The 22,311-nt window shown below is 30.2% G+C and overlaps 2 protein-coding genes across 15 annotated transcripts in view; both read right to left on the bottom strand.

Moving 5' to 3' along the window:
• The window catches only part of LOC135959600 (serine/threonine-protein kinase MARK2), a 45,277-nt gene that overhangs the window by 21,566 nt on the left and 1,400 nt on the right, over positions 1 to 22,311 (bottom strand). For 5 of the 14 annotated variants that reach the window (XM_065510570.1, XM_065510568.1, XM_065510578.1 and 2 more), the window contains exons 1-7: positions 4,239 to 5,233; positions 3,850 to 4,065; positions 2,535 to 2,755; positions 2,174 to 2,455; positions 1,888 to 2,081; positions 313 to 425; positions 21 to 204 (exon numbers count right to left, since the gene is read on the bottom strand). In XM_065510570.1, the coding sequence (XP_065366642.1) occupies positions 21 to 204; positions 313 to 425; positions 1,888 to 2,081; positions 2,174 to 2,455; positions 2,535 to 2,755; positions 3,850 to 4,065; positions 4,239 to 5,156 (2,128 nt within the window). In that variant the 5' untranslated portion in view covers positions 5,157 to 5,233. Of the gene's footprint in view, positions 1 to 20; positions 205 to 312; positions 426 to 1,887; positions 2,082 to 2,173; positions 2,456 to 2,534; positions 2,756 to 3,849; positions 4,066 to 4,238; positions 5,234 to 7,862; positions 8,369 to 15,346; positions 16,659 to 22,311 lie in introns of those variants that run through there. The other 9 variants (XM_065510576.1, XM_065510575.1, XM_065510574.1 and 6 more) reach the window with 4 other exon arrangements.
• LOC135961922 (meiotic recombination protein W68) lies at positions 16,697 to 19,171 on the bottom strand. Its single transcript, XM_065513570.1, has 2 exons — positions 18,667 to 19,171; positions 16,697 to 17,365 (listed from the first exon to the last, which is right to left on the bottom strand). Exons 1-2 carry the CDS (start codon positions 19,115 to 19,117, stop codon positions 16,725 to 16,727), a joined length of 1,092 nt encoding a protein of 363 aa, XP_065369642.1. The 5' UTR covers positions 19,118 to 19,171; the 3' UTR covers positions 16,697 to 16,724.

The raw sequence follows: 22,311 nt of genomic DNA on the forward strand, positions 1-22,311 counted from the left end.
TATACATATAAATAACGTACGTAGTGTATCAGCCCCTGAAGATGCCCTTCTACTTGGTTTTGTACTAGAAGCAGAAATGCTTCTATGGACACCGCGGTGTGTTGGGCTTTGCACAGAAGCATTTGCAGATATAGCTGTCCCATCATTACCAGATATATTGCGCAAAGAAAGTGAAGAGCCAGATCGAGAACCATCACTTTCAGGCTATAATTAAAGTTCGTTTTAATCATCATCATCATCAACATCATCAATCATCAACATTCATCTAAATCTTTCTATTCAGAGAGATTTATATTTCAGTTTGCTACTTACATCAGTACTTTTTCTTCCCAGCAATAAATACGTTGCAAAGACATCATCATAACGAACTTGTGATAATGAAGCTTCGATTTCCTGCCTATTATAGCCCATTGCAACAAGAGCTTCTATAATGTGAGTTAATGTCCAAATCACATAGCACCCAGATCATGTTGTTAGGGACAAGAGAGGAGAGAAGACATGTGGAAAAGACATTGAAGCATTAGAGGGGTCTTTAAACATACATATTAAAATACATATTATTAAAAAGTAGTAGTAATAATTCAACAAAATTAACAATTTTCACACCTCCAATCAAATCAATTGATTTTGGAAACAAAATACATATAAATAAAGTACTCTATGATATTTAATCAATCCTTGTTTTGTTTACCATGCCAATTATGAAAATAAATGAACGCTACATGCTAATAGTAAGTAATAATAGTAGATATTTTTAAATTTCTTGTATATGAATCTGATAATTCTGATATAGTAGATAGATATATAAATATGTAGTTGTTGTATAAATTAACACAGCCGCCGAAGTCACACTCAACACGAGTGCTAAACAAATTTAACTACAATTTCTATGAACAAGCGGAATTTTTTCTTTTTTTTTTTATCAATTTTCTTTTTTTCCTACATCTTTTTCAACACATTTTTAATTTGGACTATAGAATGATAGAAGTGTGTATGTAGTATGTCTGTAGTATATATTGTATTCATATTAAGGAGTCTTAAATCCTTTTAAATGTATGTTTCGGTTTTGATGGGGTTTCCTATAATTAAGATGAAATTTTCAATACATGTACATACGTTACGTAGTAAGTATCTCTTATACTGATACGAAACATTACAACTACGTATTCAAGCTGATGAAGTTTATGTAGAAGAAGGCAAATAAGGCTAGTGTAGTGTTGTGTGAGAGAGACAGAGCAAATCGTGATCGATAAATAAAACATTTTGTTACAAATTCAAAGAAAAAAAAAAAGTATACAAATACAAATACATAATATACAACGATAAAAATCCAAACTTGTGAGCGCTACACGTAAACAAGAGAAAAAAGTAATATATACACTTGGAACAACAGTAAGTGATGTTAGGTAGAGGTTGGTTGGTTGGTGGTTCCGATGTGCCATAGTTGTTATTATTGTTGGTGATGGATGAATAAATGTAGTATAGATGATAATGATGTTGAGCATATGATATGTATCGTATCGTAGTATGTCGTATGAATGTGAGTCAGATATACCTTTTCTAACAACCAAATGATCACAAAAAATAAACAGGTCGTGGGCAAATTTAAAAGATTAAGGTTTTGATAGAGTGAACAACAAAGAAGCATTATAAACTATTTACACACATGATAATCATCAAGTACTTGTTAGAAAAGGTATCAACTCTATATTTGATATTGATTTTTGTTTGGTATGTTTATACGTTCGTTTGTGCGTTCGTTCGTTCGTCGGACCGTCCGTTCACATTTCAATTTGGGAACAACAGCTGTACATAATAATGTTTGTATACATAAAACAGTTAAAAGTGGAAACAAGAAGTTAATTATAATGGCTTTGTATACAGTACCCGTCTTACCTATCCGTTTGACATCGGCTAGGTCTTGCTTTGGCTCAATATAGGGCTTTAATTCATCATCTTCAAACCCCATATTCATCCATTTATCACTCATGATCGTTTCGAGACTAGCACGTTTTGCCGGATTCAATACTAAAAATTTACGCAAAAGATTTTCACAGTCAGTAGACATGTAGAAGGGAATCCTGTAATTTAAAATAGGAAAAATTTTAAATTCAGCAAATTAGAATAGGTTTGAGCGTGAGGAAAAGTTAAGGTTAAAAAATGTATTAGTGACCTATATTTGCCTCTGAGCACACGTTCCCGCAGTTCTCGTAAAGTGGAGCCATCAAAAGGCAATGACCCACTTACTAGGGTATAAAGTATAACACCTAGGGACCAAACATCAACCTCAGGACCGTCGTATTTCTTGCCCTGAAATAGTTCGGGTGCGGCATATGGGGGGCTGCCGCAAAACGTGTCCAGCTTAGAACCAGGCGTAAATTCATTTGAAAATCCAAAATCTGCTATTTTTATGTTCAACTCACTATCTAACAGCAGATTTTCAGCTTTTAAATCTCTGCGAGAAAAGTATAAACATTAATTTATTTTTTAACACCATACAAATAAACATTTCAAAGTTTATGTTTTTATTATACCTATGTATTATACGTTTTTGATGACAATATTGCACAGCTGAAACAATTTGCCGGAATTTCACTCTTGCTTCCTTTTCTTTCATACGGCCGTGTAATACCAAATAATCGAAAACTTCACCACCAGAGGCATATTCCATTACCAAATACAAAGTCTTTTCGGTCTCAATAACTTGGAAAAGTTTCACTATATTGGGATGATCAAGCATTTTCATAATTCTGACCTGAAATATATTAATTTTTTTTTTTTTACAAATTATCGAACTTGAAATAAACTACGTTTCATTTTGTTAATATTTTATGTATTAGGACAGTCAAGTAAAATTTTTAACGTCGGAATGAATGACAGTGAAGTTGATTGCTATTTCATCCATCGCTAGGTGACGGTCAGTTTTAATAACAATTAAAAATAAATTGTAGTTCCTCAGTATCAATAACACAAATTTACTAACTGTCATAAACATAAACAAGTAAAAGAGAGCTTTTTCCGCTGTGCCGAATTCATTTACCCTTCACCAAAATATGATTTAAGATAAAGATTGAAAACTATTTTTGGTAAAAAAAAATGTTGGCACAAAAATTTTGTGAATAATTTTTTTTTTTAAATTCGGGTTAAAAAATATTTTCCAAATTAACGTTATATACGTCGTTGGAAAGGTCTTTGAAATGTTTATCATTAGATTTCCATTTTGTAGATAAAAATAGGTAAACAAAATCGAAGTGAAATATCTCAGCCATTTGTGGGCAGCTTTTCCCGAATTTAAATAGCAACCTAAGCGGGACTATAGCGGATATATTGATGTATAAATCATGTATGTAAGTTATTTGGGGTCATCGGAAAGTTAATTTCAACACACAGACGGACATGGCTTTATCGACTCCGCTATCTATAACGATCTAGAATCTATATACTTCATGAGGTCGCAAATGAAAAATGTCTTGCCACTCATGGCGAAGAATATTCAAATATTGTGTGTATGAATGTGATATAATTTTGAACTGAAAAATGTAGTGATCTGAAATTGCCCAGTACGATTTTCGTTCAGGAGCTTCAAAACTATAGCATATAACGAAGTCCTCTTTTTAAGATATTGTTTTCGAATATTTTATAATTCTTAATCGATTTTCGCGATCTTTAAAAATTGTTTGAAACACCATGACAATGGTTTATGTCAATTTTTCAGCTCAGTGTCCTTCATTTCAAGCTAGTGTCATTAGTTTATATAACTTAAATGTTCATAATAAGTAATTTTGGGGAGAAAACCAATTTTATAAAATATATACTTGAAATATTATATGTATTAAATGTATATCTTACCTCTCTAAACAATTTTTGTAGCGAACCCGGATTCAATTGGGTTTTGTCAATAATTTTAATAGCCACCTCTTTACCGGTAGGCAAATGTTTAGCTAGTTTAACTTTTGCAAAATTGCCTTTGCCAATTGTCTTAATGAGTTTGTATTTGCCAATATGCTCTTCGGTAGCACGCCAACGCATTGGTGCACTGCTGCGAATAGCCATATTAGGAGATCCCTTTAAAAAGTTAAACAACAATTAAATTAAAATACATAAATACATACAAGTAAGTTTAAAAATCATCAATGATCAAAGAATTTCCGAGATATGTAATACTATCAGAGAGACATGGTTTATTATTGCAAAATTAATTTGACTTCATATTTATTTTGCATGTAGTAATTAATTACCTTTTTTAGTTTTGACTTAGCTGTACTATCCGATTCGTGTTTTTTAGATTTCTCTGCTTTACTGGTGGCAATTATTGGCAGACCACCATTTTCCATCATTGTGATTACCACCTTATTATTGGTAGACGGAATGTTACCAGCTTCCTTCACTGGTGTCAGCGATGTGACGCCTTCGTGTGGTGTTAATTTGGCATTTAGCTTTCTATCAATGTAACTAAATTCCTTGTTATAACTGTGTAATTGTTTGATAGTAGCTGGTGTATGGGATTTGGAACGTTTTAAAAACTTCAACATTTGATTCTTTACTTTGGTGGGTGGCGGTTGCGGTTGATGCAGCGACATTGCTTGCATTTTGTCTCCGGCAGTCACAATATTTCTGCTGTTATTGTTTGTGCTACTGCCGTCATTGCTGCTGGAATGAATTGTTAGCGAGTTGCGATTGAAGTTAGAGTCCAAGAGCTTTTTACTCGCATTGGCCTTATCGAGTACGTGCAAGCGGCGATAGTTGCCATCGGGCAAACGTACGTAACAGCCCTCGCTCATTTTGTGATATGAATCTGTGGGCAATTTGTGAAAATTACCCTGTGGCGTACGGTAGTAGCAGTAATCGGTTTTGTGATAACCATTCTCAATAGCTGAACTCATTTGCTCTGTATGCTGCTTTGACACAATTTCCAGTTTTTTCAATTCACTTTCGGCATTGTAGTTTGTTAGGGTGGCCGCAGCCATGGTAACGGGTCGTATGCGATCACCAGCATGCATTTGTAAATCAAGTACCTTACGACAGGTAGCACCGTCTCCACTTGTTGCATTTTTTCCCGGTAGGGTAGCATTTTTTCTCTCTCTGTAAAGCGCTGATTGGCTGCCAGTAATGTCGACATTGTTGCTATTGCTGTGTATGCTACTAGTCTGGCCCATATTAATCAAGAACTTCTTCCTATATACTCCAAGCCAGTCTCTCACATGGGTGCATTGCTGCTAACCACTTTTGTTTTCTTTGATTTGACAAATAAATGAAAAGGTTTTTCTTAAAACTTTCTCAATTAAGTGAAACAACACATTTGTTAACCGCGCCAATAATAATTTTTTCTTTTGTAAGTATTTTAGAGAAAAAAACTAAATAAACTAAAATGTTTCTTTTTCTATTATCTTTCTTATACTATTTGTCAGCGTTTGCAAAATGAATGAGTGGTAAATAGATAAAAAAAAAAATTAAAAAATACAGACGTAATTAGTACTTGTATTTGTTCTTGTAGGTGCCTTTAATTTTCAATTATATACTATGCACAAATTACACAAATAGATAAATACCGAACGAACACTTATTTTTTTTACCAAGTTACTAATTATATATATAGTATGTAGGTAGGTTATGTAGATTTAGTAATTATTATTCCTATAATTCATATGTATTCAGTTTGTCGCGTGTGATATTTATTATTAAGAAGCAAAAATAGTTAAAAAAAAAAATCTAATAACACTTTTCATAATTTGAAATCTATCTTTAGTGGGTGACTAATTCTTATTAAAAAGAATTGAGCTGAGTAAATTTGTGTTTAATTGTTTCAAAATATGTATAGATGGAATGGAAGTCTTTGTATTGCTAGATGCCAATTTTTGTCAAGTAACAATAAAAACAAAACCGTTAACAAAAACAATTCGAAAAGAGGAAGTGTATATGTATATAGTAGTTAGTCAACAAGTAATTTCTAATACAGTTTATTAGATATGATTTGACTGATTTGTAATACAAGTACGTAATGTAAGTGATGATCTATCTACATTGTTTTGTGCATGTATGAATGAACGAATATCTAACCGTATGAATAATATTCTCCTCCTCATATAAATGTATCAATCTTCGTAAGGTAATTGTATTTGTTAGTTGTAGTTTGTTGTTTTTTGTTTGTATAAAAAATTGTTCATTCGTCTTATTTTGTCAATCTCTCTCTCTTTCTCTCTTATTTAACCAAGTTGAGCCCTTGCTGCATCAAATACGGGGATGGAAAATTCAGTACTAATGTACATTTTTACATTGCAATAATATTAAATTTTAAAAGTTTTATTCATCTAGATTTAAATAGTAGCTTATCTATGTTATCTAAAGAACATAGCAAAATAGGAGCAAAGCATATGTAAAGGAATATATTTTATTTAAAAATAATTTTGTCTCGATTTAAATACATTAGATATTTTAATACATAGTAGAGCATTAAAAAATATGTATGTATGTTTAAAAATATGATATTATTTTTTCGCTATTGTAAAATAAGTTCATGCTGCAAATGCGATGAATGTAGTTTTGTATAGATTTTATTTTTTCTAAATTAGTTATGGTCATTTTATTTTATTATTTTTTTTAATTGGAAATCCTTACTATCATTTTAATCGTAACATTTTGATTAATTCGCGATATTATTGCACATTTTACATAAAAGATGTTTTAATATTTTCACTTTTATGCAAATTTCCACTAAATTATCTATTGAACAAAGCATGTATGGAAACTAACTTTTTTTGTGTGTAAATTTCTACAAAGGAAAGTTAGATTACAATTTTTCATTTTGAACACGTCTGAATAAATGACGATAGTCATTTAAAAAATTTTCTAATTTAAAATATGTAATTTTTTATGTATTTATTTATTATTCTCTCAATATTACTTTAAGATTACAAATAATTTTCCATCCCCGATTTAATACACGTACATAACATAACTCGATATAATTATATATTTATTGTCACTTGTTTATTATTGTTGGTATTTATATGCATACATTTTTAGGTTTCAATTTCTTTATAAAATTCTTAAGCCAATTAATTACGTTTTCATGATTTTTATTTTTTTATTAATTATGTAGACTTTTATGCAAACTTTATGAGTTGTCTCTCTTTCCACTTCAAGCAAATTATGACAAATAACTGTTATTATTTTTAGCGAATTAAGTTTGGTAATTATGAGAATAAAAAACATGGATTTATTTTTGCCAGTTTTCGAAATACATACTAGCTAATACATAATAAGGCCAATGAGCTTTGAGTCAAAAAACATGGTACCATGCCTTTTACCTACTCTCTCAATTGTATTTATAAATAAATTTATAAATAAATTGAAACTGTTATGACAACATTAAACACACACAGGCTCAAATACACGCATTCAAAATAAATACTAATTTATAAACACTTTTTATTTCATTCCACTTTTGATTTGTTTTAAATTATACATAGGTAGATAGTAGATATGTATTGTATTTTACATTGTTTTATTTGTGTGTTATTATTGATTATTATTGAAAACGAAAAACAAAACTCGTTAAAACGGGCACATAGAAAAGCTACATTGGCATCACTAAATGAAATCGAGCTTATAAGTCACACACACCAAACCAACACAAATAAACAAGTGAACATGAGAATTTTTACAAGTATTTGTTGTCGTTGTCGTCGTTTTTGTTGTTGTTCATCTGTTCATTACTTCACTCGTACGCTAGTTCATTTTATCGTCGTCCAAGTTCGCGTTTTTATTCGTGATTTTATTTTAAATATGTGTTTTTTTTTTGTTGTATCTTTTTTGTTGCTTTTTAATACGTTTATTTTTTTTAGTTTTGTTCGTTTTTTTACCCAATTCTTTATTTTAAATTTTTTGCACTCTTATTTTGTCGTTCTTCATTCAAGTTTTTATAAATATATTCTTCTTCTATTGAATAAATAACTTGAACATTTGCTCATCACCAGTATTATTATTATTATCATTAACAAATGGCCTTTGTTATCTAACTATGAATGTAGTATTATTATCACCATCATATGAAGAGCTTAATAATACAATAATACTAATAATAATAATCAATGATTACACTCATCAATCTTTTGTAAATGTGGTGAGGTATTTCCTTCAGCAAAATGTAAGAGAATTTTATTTCAGTTTATTTAAAAAAAAAGAAAGAAAGAAAAAACTAGACTACGAAGACAACTACTTAAACAACAGAAATATCACAATCACAAACAAATTCGAAAAACATATCTTTGCGTTTCGAACACCACAACAACACAACACAAGTCCGACTGTCTGAGTATAGTAAATTGGCAATTTATATTTTAAATTAACTACTACTCTATATGTATTTTTTATTTATTTATTTTTTTTTTTAATTTTTTTCATTTATTTATTTATTTTTATTATTTTTAATAGTATGTACGTATGGATGTATGGATGTATGTAGTATCTGTATGTGCTCATACAAATGTATGTCTGAATGTATACATTTATGTACCGTAGATATAGATAGAAAGATATATAGATAGATAGATGGAAAAAAAATTAAAAGATAACTAACTATTGTACTAAAATGTATTTACTCGTTGTTGTTGTTGTTGTTGCTTTTGATACGATCGCGTTAATATTAAAAGTATTATCTAAGTAATGAGGCTTCTTGAATACATATTAATAATAATTACGGGTAGGTACGATAATGATGATGAAGAGTGTTTGTTTCTTCGTAAGAGTATTTTGATTTATTAAAATTTGTTCTATTTGTTGTACTATGAGTATTTTATTGTTATTATTTATAGTGTGGATGTGTTGTTTTGTATGTATGTATGTTTTTATTATTATTATTATTAATTTTATTTTGATATTGTCTTTTGTCGTTGTTGTGGTCGTCGGTGGTGCCGTTGTTTAATGCTAACTTTATACTAAAAATGTAAATTGATTTTAGCTGCTAAAAAACATGTCTCAATACGAAACCAGTCAAGTGTTTTAGTAGAGACTGACTGCTTGCTGACTGGTAATGGAATTTTGTACAAGTATTTGTAGATTTATAAGCACAAACATCCATACACACAAATGCAAGTAGGGGATGTGTGTATTTGTACATCCACACACACATGAAAACACATATACAAACGTATGACAATGAACTCGTCGTCGAGCTTTTTTAATTTATCTGTCTCTTCTTTGTGAAAGCTTTTGTTGTTCAACTTATTGAGTAGCTGTAGAATTAAGTCTCAAAAGTTTGTTTTTTACCTACAATTGACGATTTTTACTTCTTAGATACGTTTAAATTTCATATCCGTTATTTAATGCCCGATACTATTCACAGTTGTGGTCAAAATAAACCAAAACAACTTTTTCGTTTTATTTTTATCAATTAATTGACACACCATAAAAATGTGTTAATACCATTACGGTTTGATTATTTGATTCCTATGTCGTCTAGTCGAAATGCATCAGAGTAACATTTAATTTTTTTTTTTCAAAATTTCTTTCATTTTTTTAATTTTTTTTTTTAATTTTATTAGAAAAAAAAATTATATGCAAACAAATTTTTTTTGGTGAAAAAAAAAAATTCGGATTCAAAAATATTTTTTCCGATTTTGACCCATAAGTCCGACGTACTATGACGTTATATACGTCGTTGCAAAGATCTTTAAAATATCTATTGTTAGATATCCATATTGTCTATATAATGAATTAGAAATCCAGATATACATACATAGATCAAAAATTGGTAAAAAATCGAAGTTGTCCTCGTTTTTTGGGGGCTACGGAAATTTGATTTCAACATTCAAACGGACATGACTATATCGATTCCGCTATCTATGTATAACGATAAACTTTGTGGGTTCACAAATGAAAAATGTAAAAACGGAATGACAAACTTATATATATATACCCTTCCACTAATGGGTATACAAATTGTTTTTATAAATAGTATATGTTATTCCAGGTTGGTTACATTGGACATTTTATCAGAATCGACTTTCTACATTAATTTTCCAATCGACTTGGGTTTAACACACCAAGATCAGAACATTAAGAAACGAAACTAAACGAAACCTAGGAAAGATTAAATTATCAGCAATAGAGTTAGATTGATTTTTCCAATTAATAATAAACAACACCTTATTATGAATGTAAAATTACTTTGGCATCTAAAGGGTTTCAATTAAGAAGTATTTCATAAAATATTTGACGAGACTTTACATAATTAAAATGTTCTTATTTATTTTATTTACATCTATATATTATTAATTTTGTATTTTTATTAAAAAATAAAATTTGTCTGGTTTTAAATATATTTTATTTAACTATTCGAATAAATTTGTTTTTTCTGATCTTGTTTACTCGCTATTCGTTTTAATCGTTAATTAGAAAATAAGTAGGCACATCAAAATCTATATTTTATTATTAATATGAGTTGCGTTAATGTTTAAAAATAGATATTTTAAACATGCTATTATTTTGAACGCTACTGTATGTATGTGTGTGCTAGTAAACTACAAAATCTTTGTTTTTATTTTCTCTTATTCTCATGCACTTATTGAAATTAATTTTTTTTTTGTGAGCAGCGGTGTTGCCAAAGCCTAAACATTTGTTTAATAAAATGTTACCCATAACAAAAAACAAACAAACAAAACAAAATAATTTTTGGAAATGTGCATTTCGATCAACCACATCCATTTCAATTTTTAATGTCGATTAATCGAAACCAATATTTGGGATCGAATTATATTTTCCTATATAAGTTATAATTACATGTTATATTTTGCAAGAACATCATGATTTCTTTAATTGAGGTGATCATTTTATAAAACGTAACCTAATGTTATATAGTTTTCAGAGTTTGACCGAATACCAATTACCGTATTCTGAACTTTATGAGAATAAACAAGTAAGAACGCTATATGAAATCTTATATATCCCTTCACCATAGTATACATTAAGATAAAGATTTGAAAAAATTTATTTTGAACAAAAATTAAGTGAAATTGTTGGTAAAAAAATGGGTTAAAAATATTTTACCCCATTTCGATTTTAACAGACAGACGGACTGACATGACTCCGCTATCTATAACGATCCAGAACAAATAGTACAAAGTATGGGGGCGCAAATGAAAAATGTGTAAATTACAAACGGTTTGACAATCAATTACCAATCATGGTGAATGGTATAAAAATAGTACAATGTTTAGTTTTAGAAAAAAACTAAATAATTTTATGATAAATTTGAACATTTGTATTATGATTTTTATTATAGGACCGGTCCTCATTTTATATTTTTATAGAAATATTCTTCAAACGTTTGTCATTTAGTTTTATAAAATGAGGCCCTTAATTACGAGGAATAAATGCTAATAAATGGCTAATCCCAAAATATAATACTTAAATGGATTTGCCTTGAAGTAAGGTATTTTGTAAGCGATTTATGACGTAGAAGAAAAAGCTGTTGGCTGAGTTGAGATTTGAACTCGTGCAACATCTACCATCTATTTTTGTTAGTCATCACACCATGATCAAGTTATTTTATCATTCATTAGCAATTGGTTTTTACCAGAGACTTTCATTTCAATGGTATATTCTCATTCACAGCTATTTAAAAATAATTTTTTGTGTTATATCACTGAGAGAGTGATTTATTAGAGAACATGTTAGTGGTTGAGAGAAACAGAAAAAAACAAACACAAATAATCTAAATGAGTGATTTATAATTTATTTTTTCCTAAATCTGTAACTTTTATTTGCGAACTGTTTCATGTTGAAACATGAAATATAAATCACAAAAAATCGACAATTTTAAAAATTAAAAAATCGAAAATTTTAAAAAAAAAATTAACCAATGTGATTGATATAAAAAGACAACATTAGAAAAATCTCCAATTTTACAAAAAAAAATCTAAATTTTTTCAAAAATTCACCAATTTTATGAAAAATTATCAAAACTTTTCTTACGCAATTTAAAAAAAAATCAAACAAAACCATGTAAATAAAAATCATCTTATAAATATATAAATCTCAATTTGGGTTTTATGTTATATGGGCGAATTGTTTTCGGTCTCTGGTTTCAAATGAATACAAATAATTACTTTTCAGACAATTGTTGCAGCTAAAATGGGAAATAGAGTTTTTTATATAATGAATTATCGGCAACTCTGGTAAAAAGAGAGTAACTTTGTTTAAAAATTGCTCTCACCTTCCGTTCTAAACATCTCATAACGTGACAAATAGTAATTAAATTAATTATCCGAGGTAGCACATGAATGAAGCTTTTGAGCAAAACAAGTTTATTTATATTCGAATAAGTTACGAAAAAATTCAGTACTAATGCAACATTTATATTCGAAATAACATACCTCACCTCTTTTAATCTATTGTGCTGTTTCTACTTTATTAAAAGCTTAACAAATACATACGTTAGAAATGATCAATGAGAAATAATCTCAGTAATTTATAAATATTGTGAACATTTAAAAATTATAATGAAACTCAAATTCCATTCTTCGATATTTGAAATTACGCTTTTTAAGAGAGTAATTTCAACCAATTGATATCTATCAGCGCATTATTTAATAATTTTTACCCGTAGATATTGATTTGAAATTAATGTTAATTCATACTATCAGCCCTATTCATAAAAAAAAAATGTCTATGCTAACTTGTGAGTTCTTATCTTAGTAGCTCGTTATATAGCAGAGACATTATCATTGTGAATAGTGACGTATGTATTATATTTACATATTCACTTGTACTATGTTTGTTTCTTACTCACAACAATATAGAATTCTTGCTCTTGAAAAGTACTCTTTATATTAGGTTCAACTACTACGTATTATTATTTATCAATTTCCCAACTCTACTACAAACTAAGGAGTAAAGAGCAACAACTACTTACAACAAATTATATTATTAATGCATCATACAACATACAAAACAAATATACATACATGTACGTACATACGTGCATACAAATGTCTGTTGAAAGTATGTATTTGTTTATTACAACATCTTTAAACAAACGATCATAACTTTAACTTTACTTGAGCTTTTAATTTCATTAATTTTAAAATCTTTCTTTTAGTTGTAGTAAAAATTCAGATGTTTGTAAAAAATCAACAAATTTGTTTTTTTTTAATAAAATACATTATAAACAAATTTTACATCGCATTTTACACTAAACTTTGAGAATGTTGCTAAAGCTTTCGTTTGAATAACAACTTTCTCTTGTACTATTTGTGAGAAGAGATCTGGAAAAAGAGACCTAAACATGAGAATGAGAATGAAAGGAAAGTGATAATTACACACGATCATAAACTGAGCTATTTAATGCTTTTTAAAACATATCCGTTAGTCGCAAATGAAATAAACTAATTAATAGGGATAATAAATCAGTAATGGAAACATACAAATATAATCTGTCCAAATGATGTCTAGAAGAGTACGAGTGGAATTGTAATATGTAATGAAACCATTTGACATTGAGTGAAAATACGGATAAAAATTTGAAAAACAAGCGAGTCGTATTCGATCAGAGTTGCATTTGTAACTAACTAACACTAACAGCTGTTATCATCTTACTTCATATGGCTTGTGTAAAAGCAAAAAGCAACAGTCAAATGATTATTTTCATCAGATTTTCTTTGGCTTACTGATGAATTTTCATTTTATTTTCTCTATGTATAACAAGCAACCCTATACTAACTAACTAACTAGGCTGCTAACTTCTTGTATGTGTAAATTTGCATACGAGAAATAAGGCAGTTCGCTAGTTAGCATCAAGATTTTATTATGTGATCAGTGATCGACACTCGCAACCTCCAGGGAACGTTCTATTTACATGTAAACCACACGAATGTCAACGAATTTCATAAAAATTATCAAATAGCAACCAAAAACTGATGATAGCTAATCAAATTACAACAGAGAAAGAAAGAATATTAATCAATATTAAAAAATTTGCAATGCAGATGTCGAAGACACATTAGTCACAGAATGAGGAACATTTATAGATTGGAAAATTGTCTACTGACCGCACTGTGTAATCTTTTTAAATAATTCTAAATTTAAGCGGTGTTTGCACACTATGCATTCAAGATAATCTAATAACTAAGAGGATAGGTTAAATTGGTTAGTTCTGAGCTGATTTGGGATAGTGTTTTGTTTAGGTGCTTTACAAATTCCTCTAAGATTAGTTCGGCGCTCCTTTGTGGTATAAATATAACTATATATATGCGTTTTTGCTTTAAGTCTATAGTAGAGATGTTCTGTACGATTTTATCAGTCTAAATTCATGATCCAAGTCATCTTGATCATGATTCTAATAATGGATACCGATAGATTATAATATAAACGTGTATCCTCTATATTTTCTTCAGAGCAGTTACTGCGTAACTCAATCCGAAACGGAAATGTTCGAAATTGTGTGCTAAATACATTGTAATTCGAAACGATTTCCTTTCGAATCGAATTAGAGAGTAACCACCCAGGATAAGTTAAATAGGTTCGTTATAATCTGATTTTGGATAGTGTCTTGTTTAGGTGCTTTACTATTCCTCTGATTAGTTCGGCACTCATTTGTGGTATAAATATAAATATGGGTTTCTGCTTGGGTACCGATTGTTCATATTATAAACATGTCTCCTCTATATTTTCTGCATACAGCATGAATTTTTCCACATTCATGTTCCATGTCATCTTTCATGATTCTAATAATGGGTACACATAGATTATAATATAAAAGTGTATCCTCTACATTTCATCAGGATAAGTTAAATTGGTTTGTTCTAAGCTGATTTTGGATAGTAATTTGTTTCGGTGCTTTACATATTCCTATAAATATGCATTTATGATTTAAGACTATAGTAGAGATGTTCTATACAACTTTTATCAGTCTAAATTCATGATCCAAGTCATATTTCATGATCCAAATTATGGGTACCGATTGACTACATTATAAACATGTCTCCTCTATATTTTCTGCATACAACGCAGATTTAAATTGCTATTAAGCAATTATAACAACACGAATACTTTTTTTGTGCAAAAAAAAAAACGTTGAACTATCACTTGTCCAAATAATGTAAAACTGCAGACTTTATGTGCGCAGAGTATCTTCTTACAGTGGAGCGTTAAAATATTATAAATTTGATTAAGCTTTGATTAATTTAAATACTTTCGGTTGAATCAATATTTATGCATTATATTAAAATTTTCTCATTTACAAAATTAATAATATTTTTGTCATACTATATCTTTGTACATATCTCGGAAATTCATTGAATGTATAATATAATTTTGTATTGTATAAATAGGGATAATTTTAACTTACCTTAGCTGATGATGAAGTTCTTTGTTTTAATGCTGCCGCCGCTGAATTTGAATGACCGCTGACGACATTTTTGCCTATGATTGATGCTCCGCCGCTACTTACTACGGCATTACCACCACCGCCATGGTGATGATGGTGATGGTGGTTAGAAGAGGCTGAACTGGATGAATTGATTACGGCCGATGAACGGGAACCGTCTGTAACAGAATTTGCTCCGGCATGGCAATGATGGGATTGCGATTGGGAGGATTGTGACGGTGTTGTCGCATGGTGCTGTTGTTGTTGTTGCTGCTGCTGCTGCTGATACGAACTGTTATTTTGTGTCTGATTTGCATTTGCTAGAGATGTCGATACAATTGAAGTGCATGTGGCCGCGTTATTGGGTGGTGGTGTTACAGTATTGGCAACGGTTGTTGTTGTGGTGACAGTCGTAGAAGGCAGTACAATGGTATTTGCGTTTGTAGAATCATGTTGCTGTTGATGAGTATCCTGTACCGATTGCACTGAACTGTTGACACTATGATGTTGTTGCTGCTGCTGCGGTATAGTCGATTGCGACGAACTAGATTGTTGTTGCGCTGTTGTTTGCTGCTGTTGCGACGTGGCCGCATTTGTCGTTGGGGTTGTTGTGCCATTCGTAGTTGTACTGACGCTGTGTCCTGATGTTATTGATGATGTGAGCTTTGACGTTGCATTGCCATCATTGGCTACACTATCGGCGGGCAACGACTCAGGAACTGTTTGTAATGTCGTGCGCATTGTTGTTGACATTATTTTTAATTCATTCGTCGTCTTAATTACATATACATATACAAATTACTTGATGATCAATGTCAAACTGGATTTTCCTTGTATTGCTATTTCTCTATCAATCTTTATTTCGTTCTTGTTTTCCTGATGATGATTTCGTACTAAAAAGATCGAAAGCGAATGCGATTTCGGTTGCGATTTCGATTTACAGGGGATATTTTTAATATTATCTTAAAATACTTCACAAGCAGAGAAATAAATACGCTTAGCCAATACAGGAGGTTAGTTTCATATACTATATTCCATATCTATCCCCAACATTAAGTGGAAATGCAGTATTGTATTGTTTTAATTTCGGTATATTTTTCTACTTCTCTATACTATAATAAGTACTTTATGTTTATGTTTAGTTTTATATTAGTTCTTTTTTTTACTTTAAATTCATTTTAACACAACTCGATTCTTTAACGTAAAGCAGATGCAATATATATCTGTGTAGCTCAAGATATCTCCCAAAAAAGTAACAAATCTATACACCAAATCCAAAAATAATTTCAAATGTCTGAAATGAGATAATAATTTACACAATATTCAAATAAAAATTCAATTATTAAAAGTACATTTCGAGTTATAGCACTAATTGTCTGTTTATTTTGTTTACAATGTAATCGCTTATGAATAAAGAGAACATATTTGCTGACATATTGTCAATCTTAACTTTACACTGCAGCCTACGAAGAATTATTAATTCAGAACGAATTTCATCGTCTACGTAGGGACGTCGTAAAAGTGATACAATTTTCTTATGGTCGTTTGTTGCTAATGTCTCTCTCTGAGTATTTATGTGACTGATATCAGAGGGATGTATACCCAACCATTTTAATTGGGGACATGTTAGATCGTGTGCATTCAGGCTTTGCGATAAAGAGCCATAACGATAAATAAGCATTATTTCAATGCCAAATGGATCGCCATCGACCAAGGCATAAATACCCAAATGGTTTTCTATCCATAATTTGTGTAAAATCCATCTGGTACAAATATCAGGATAACCTCGGGCTGTTACCAATATTATGACGCCATCTAACATTGCAAAGATGCCGTTAACTATAAGATTTTGAAAGACTGTATACTTTTCAACAACCAACACAAATTTGGCTGTTGTCACAAACTTGTCGATGTACGTAAAATTCGGTGGCATCAGTGTTGGTCCCTTAAATGCATCACAGTCGATGACATCGCCATTACTCATGTGCACAAGTAAAGGCCCTAAAATAAATTGCGATATGATTAGGCGGCAGTGTCTTTGAAAATATTAGAGGTATTCACTAAAAACATTTATAATTTACAGTTAAAATATACATACATACATATGAGGGGCTTAGAGCACAAGGGGTTCAAGTGACTTATGTTTAATAATGAGAAAAATGTGGTTAAAGTTAATTTACAACAAAAAATGGTAGATGCTATCTGGAATATTACTTTTTAATTAATAGAGATCCTGAGATATATTTTAATCTAACACGATAAAAAAATACCATCTTTTACGTATACAAATACCCAAAAATTACCTTTGAAGTAAGGAAAGACGCATTTATACCCCTTGTGCTTAAATTTTTTTTAAAATTTCTGAATTACCTAATAAGAAAACCATATGGACTCAATTTGTTTGTTAACATTTCATTAAGAAAAGCTTTTATGGTTCTTTGTTAAATTTTTTAATTAATAATCAGATTCCACGACATCTTTAGGGTCATCTTCATCCTCACTTTGACTTTCGATTCTTTTCGGAATTTCTTCCATTCTATCTTGAGGAAGTGCTTTAAACCATTCATAGTAAATTGGTGGTATATAGCAAAGAAGATCCTGTAGGTTCTTGAATTTCTGGAAAATTATTTATTTGACGCTGTTTTTTGGAGGAAGTTGTGGTAGTAACTACACGGCTCGGCCAACATTTCGAGCTTTCATATTTTCTTTTGTGAAGTTTTATTGCACATTCATAAGATCATCTTTGTATGAGATGATCAGATTCAGAAAATTCGTTATTTTTAATGATTTTACGTACCAAAAATAATAAAAAATCAACAATTATTAATATACTCGATTCCATTATTTTATGTTACTTTTTTCTTTTTTTTGGAAATAATCCACAAAGGTATTTGAAACAGGTGTTTTGATAACAAGTGATGGAATTAATCGTTACAAATTTTAGCTGATCACTCATCTGAATTCACTAAATCAGTCCATGTGAAAAATGAATTTTAATATTTGCTTAGAGCACAAGGGGTTTAAGTGCTCATGTACCCCTTGTGCTCCAAAAGAAAAAGGTATTTTAATGACAAGTGCTAGAATTGGTCGCCATATCTCGCTAACGGATGAGAATCACACATTCAACTCTTGTGTTATGAACTTCTCTGAACTTCACCTACTAACTCCATATGTTAATTCAATTTGAAAAAAAAGAGGTGCTTTAAGCCCCTCATATGTAGTAGGTACTTTTTATATTGTGCTAAAATCATTGATTAGAAATGCTGTCGTGAATACCTTTATTAATTCCATATGACTTATACCTGATATAAAACATTTTCCGGCAGCAAATATTCCCAAATTCCACGATGTTGAACCTAACGCCTGGCATACATCATTGACAGCACATTGTATTTGTAATGTATTGCATTCTATATCAACATTCCTATAGTACAGTTGACGGTAAGTACAATGGCTCCGAGACAGAAATAGATCATGTACTTCAGCTAGAACATATAAAAACGATGCAAATCTTTGTCTACTACATAAACGCCCGTAGTAAAGCTTATCTAATGATGATGCTGCCGATGCTGATACTAATGATGTTCCTATTGCGGTTCGTTGTTCATTGTCGCATGTATAAAATTTACTATTATTATTATTAATGTTGTTGTAATTTCTGTTGTTGACATTCAGGCAAATTTCAGTTTCATATCCTTGCGACAAAAAATCGTTTAATAACGATGTGATTAAACTTTCAATTCGATTAATCATTTTCTGCTAAACTTTGTTCTGCATTACTTAGGAATTTATTTGGAAAATGGCGGCTTAAACGTTATGTACAATATATATGTATTCTGTATGTATATTAGGGAGGCCCCTTTTATTTGGAGGAAAATTATGGTGTCGATGTTCCCAACTAAAAAAGTTTAATTCATTCTAAGATAGGTACCATTTCTCATAATTATTTTAATGGGTTTTTTAAATTATCATTCACATTATTCACATACTTTTTTGGCGAAAACAATGTAAAAAATCATAAAAACCTTAAAAAAGCGCCAAATTTGATTCAGCTCATCAAATACTGGACCCAGAGAAAAAATTATGAGAAATGGTATCTTAGAATGAATTAAAATTTAATTTTACTTGGGAACATCCACAACTTTTTTACTTGGAGCCACCCTAGTGTACATCAGTGTTGCCACTGGATAGGGGCAATTTCCCTCGAAGGGAAAATTGCTATCGTGATATTCTCATAAACTCTTCATTCACAATAGTTGATTTTGTTCGTAACAGCTGTTAATTGTTTACAAAATTCCATCTAAAAATTTCACATGGGGAATTTTTTCACGTGAACAAAGTTTATTAACGAAAAATTGGAAAAGCGAACATATTTCATGTGAAATATTGATTCGCGATGTTTGCAAAAATATGTACTACTTTTCATAAATGAGTCAAGTCCCCAAATGAACCAACATAAATAATTTTATGAACTCCATAAGCATAGTTGGTAACTAGGTAAGAAATTGGGAGGTGCAAATAGGAAAAAACATATTATAAACAAATGCGGTGAATTCCGCTTGTCAAACTTTGTTGACAAACGGAACGGTTGCTACAATAATACTACATAATTGCTCTCTGAAACATATCTGTTTGATTTGATTAAAAGCCGATAACTTGTTTATCATTTGAAATAGAAAACTTCAAAACCACAGCAACACTGATGTACATGTACTCAACAAACACGGAGGTTTGATTTATGAATGATTTAAAATCAAACTCCTCAAACGTTTAATATATTTTAAATGTGAATTACAACTAAGCATGAAACATAAATTTCATATTAAAATAGGAGGGCGGGTCAATAAGTCCGTGACTTTTTGAATTTCTTGCCTCTAAACTGAAATGGCAACACTATGACAATTGACTCCTGTCAAAATTTGAACAAGCTGCGGCATTTAGTTTGTGTTTGACAGCCATTGTTAACAGAGTATATTGAAAAATAATATGATTTTTTATTCAAAATCTTGTGGTTCATTCAAAAAGTCACGGACTTATTGTCGTATTAGACTCGATTTGGTTAATATCGTGGGTGTTTAAAAGCTTTGAACGTTTTCAGTGTTCACTCCATAGTAGCATACCTAAACAAACAAGGGCGTCACCATGTTTTCAACAATGACAAATATTTTGGAAAAAAAATACATAATAACAAAAAATCGAAAACCAGTAAACTTGGAAAACTTTTGTTTGCTATATCTTTCTATTTTCTACTAACAATTGTCCAATTCACAATCGCTGTCGTAGCATTGTATCGTTGTGTCATAAATATTTTTCAAAACAAAATAGGTATTAATAAAAAAAATGCCATTCATTCCTATTCTCGCTATATCGAAGAGAATCACAATGGATCCTATGGGGTCGCCGAGTGTATGTATACACCTGATGTACTCAACCCTTCTAAACCTAACCTAATGGTCATAATGGATATCAGGCGCGGATCCAGGTGGTGAAAAAAGGAAATTTCACCATTAAACAGAGTTCTGTTGCAAATCAGGATAAGTGTATTCAAAATGGAATAATTAATAACCACACGGTTGGACGAAATGGACCACTAATGATGGAAACTGAGGCTTATCTCCTGCTTTTTCCAAAAACCAAGTCAAATCATAAAAATCATTCATATTTTTTTATATATTTTTTTTTTAATTTAAATTTGATTTTTTTTAAGGATGAACTTGAATTCCAACGAAAGGGGAGATGATGAGCAGATGGAACTTACTGTAATTTATATCATAATCCGTGGTCATAACCTTTAACAGTGCGAGTTTTGATACACAAATTTATTTATATTTTCGTAATATGTATATAACAGAACAAGTTTTGATACGAGTTATGGTTATGGCCACGGATTATGATAGAAAAACACCTTATCTATAAATTCTAGTAAGTTCTAACTGCCCATCTTCTCCCCATTCCCTAGAATTCAAAAAAAGACAATTTTAAAAATTACAGCAAATAACAAAAAGTGTACGAACGACATTTATGATTTGACTTGGTTTTTGGAAAATCCTGAAGATTAGCAGCTGGTTCTGTGGTACATTTCGTCCGTGTGATTATTATTCCATTTTAAATACACTTACCTTGATTTACAATGTTTAACAGAGCTATGTTTGCTTTTAAACAGAACTCTGTTTACTCAAGTGGTACCCAAAGCATGCGCTTTAAAGATTTTGATCAATATCAATTTTTGTTTATTGATATACACATTTTAAATTTGTCCAATTCACAACCGGTGTTGGTTGTTTCGTAGTAGCGATATAATTCTTGTAAAAAAATTGAAAAGCTTTGTTTTCAACAAATTTTTAAAAATATTTTGGAGTTACAACGATGAACGATACTATTGTACAGATTGTCTGATATTTATTATAGCGGCCTACTTAATGATTTGTCTGATATTTGATTTTTTTTATTTTGCCAATTGGAATACGGTCTGTGATTTTGACGTTTTTGCATGGAATTTATATAAATTTTTTATATTCATTTATAAATTTCTGTATGGAAAAATCAAGTTTATAACTTAATATTTAATTAAAAAATAAATACCTACAACAAAAGAATCTTGAGTGCGATCATTCGTTACCTCCCTAATTTATATTTAAAAAAAATACAAAATATTACTGAATCTATTGTTTTTACCATAACTGACGAATATTTTTCGTTAAATAAATGTAAATAGCTACTCAAATATCATATAATATTATACAATTTAATAGCAATTTTTAGGAGCTATCGAAATAATGATATTTAAATACAATTCGATCTGATTCAGTGTAATATAGCTTTAAGGAATATCCATATACATGTTTTACACATACAAATTATTAATAAACACAGCTCCACAATGGCTTTTATGATATTCTGAACTAAAAACAGACATAACAATAGTTGTCCAACCTGATTTGTTGCTT

The sequence above is a fragment of the Calliphora vicina genome, chromosome 5 (assembly GCF_958450345.1).
Source record: "Calliphora vicina chromosome 5, idCalVici1.1, whole genome shotgun sequence".
NCBI lineage: Eukaryota > Metazoa > Arthropoda > Insecta > Diptera > Calliphoridae > Calliphora > Calliphora vicina.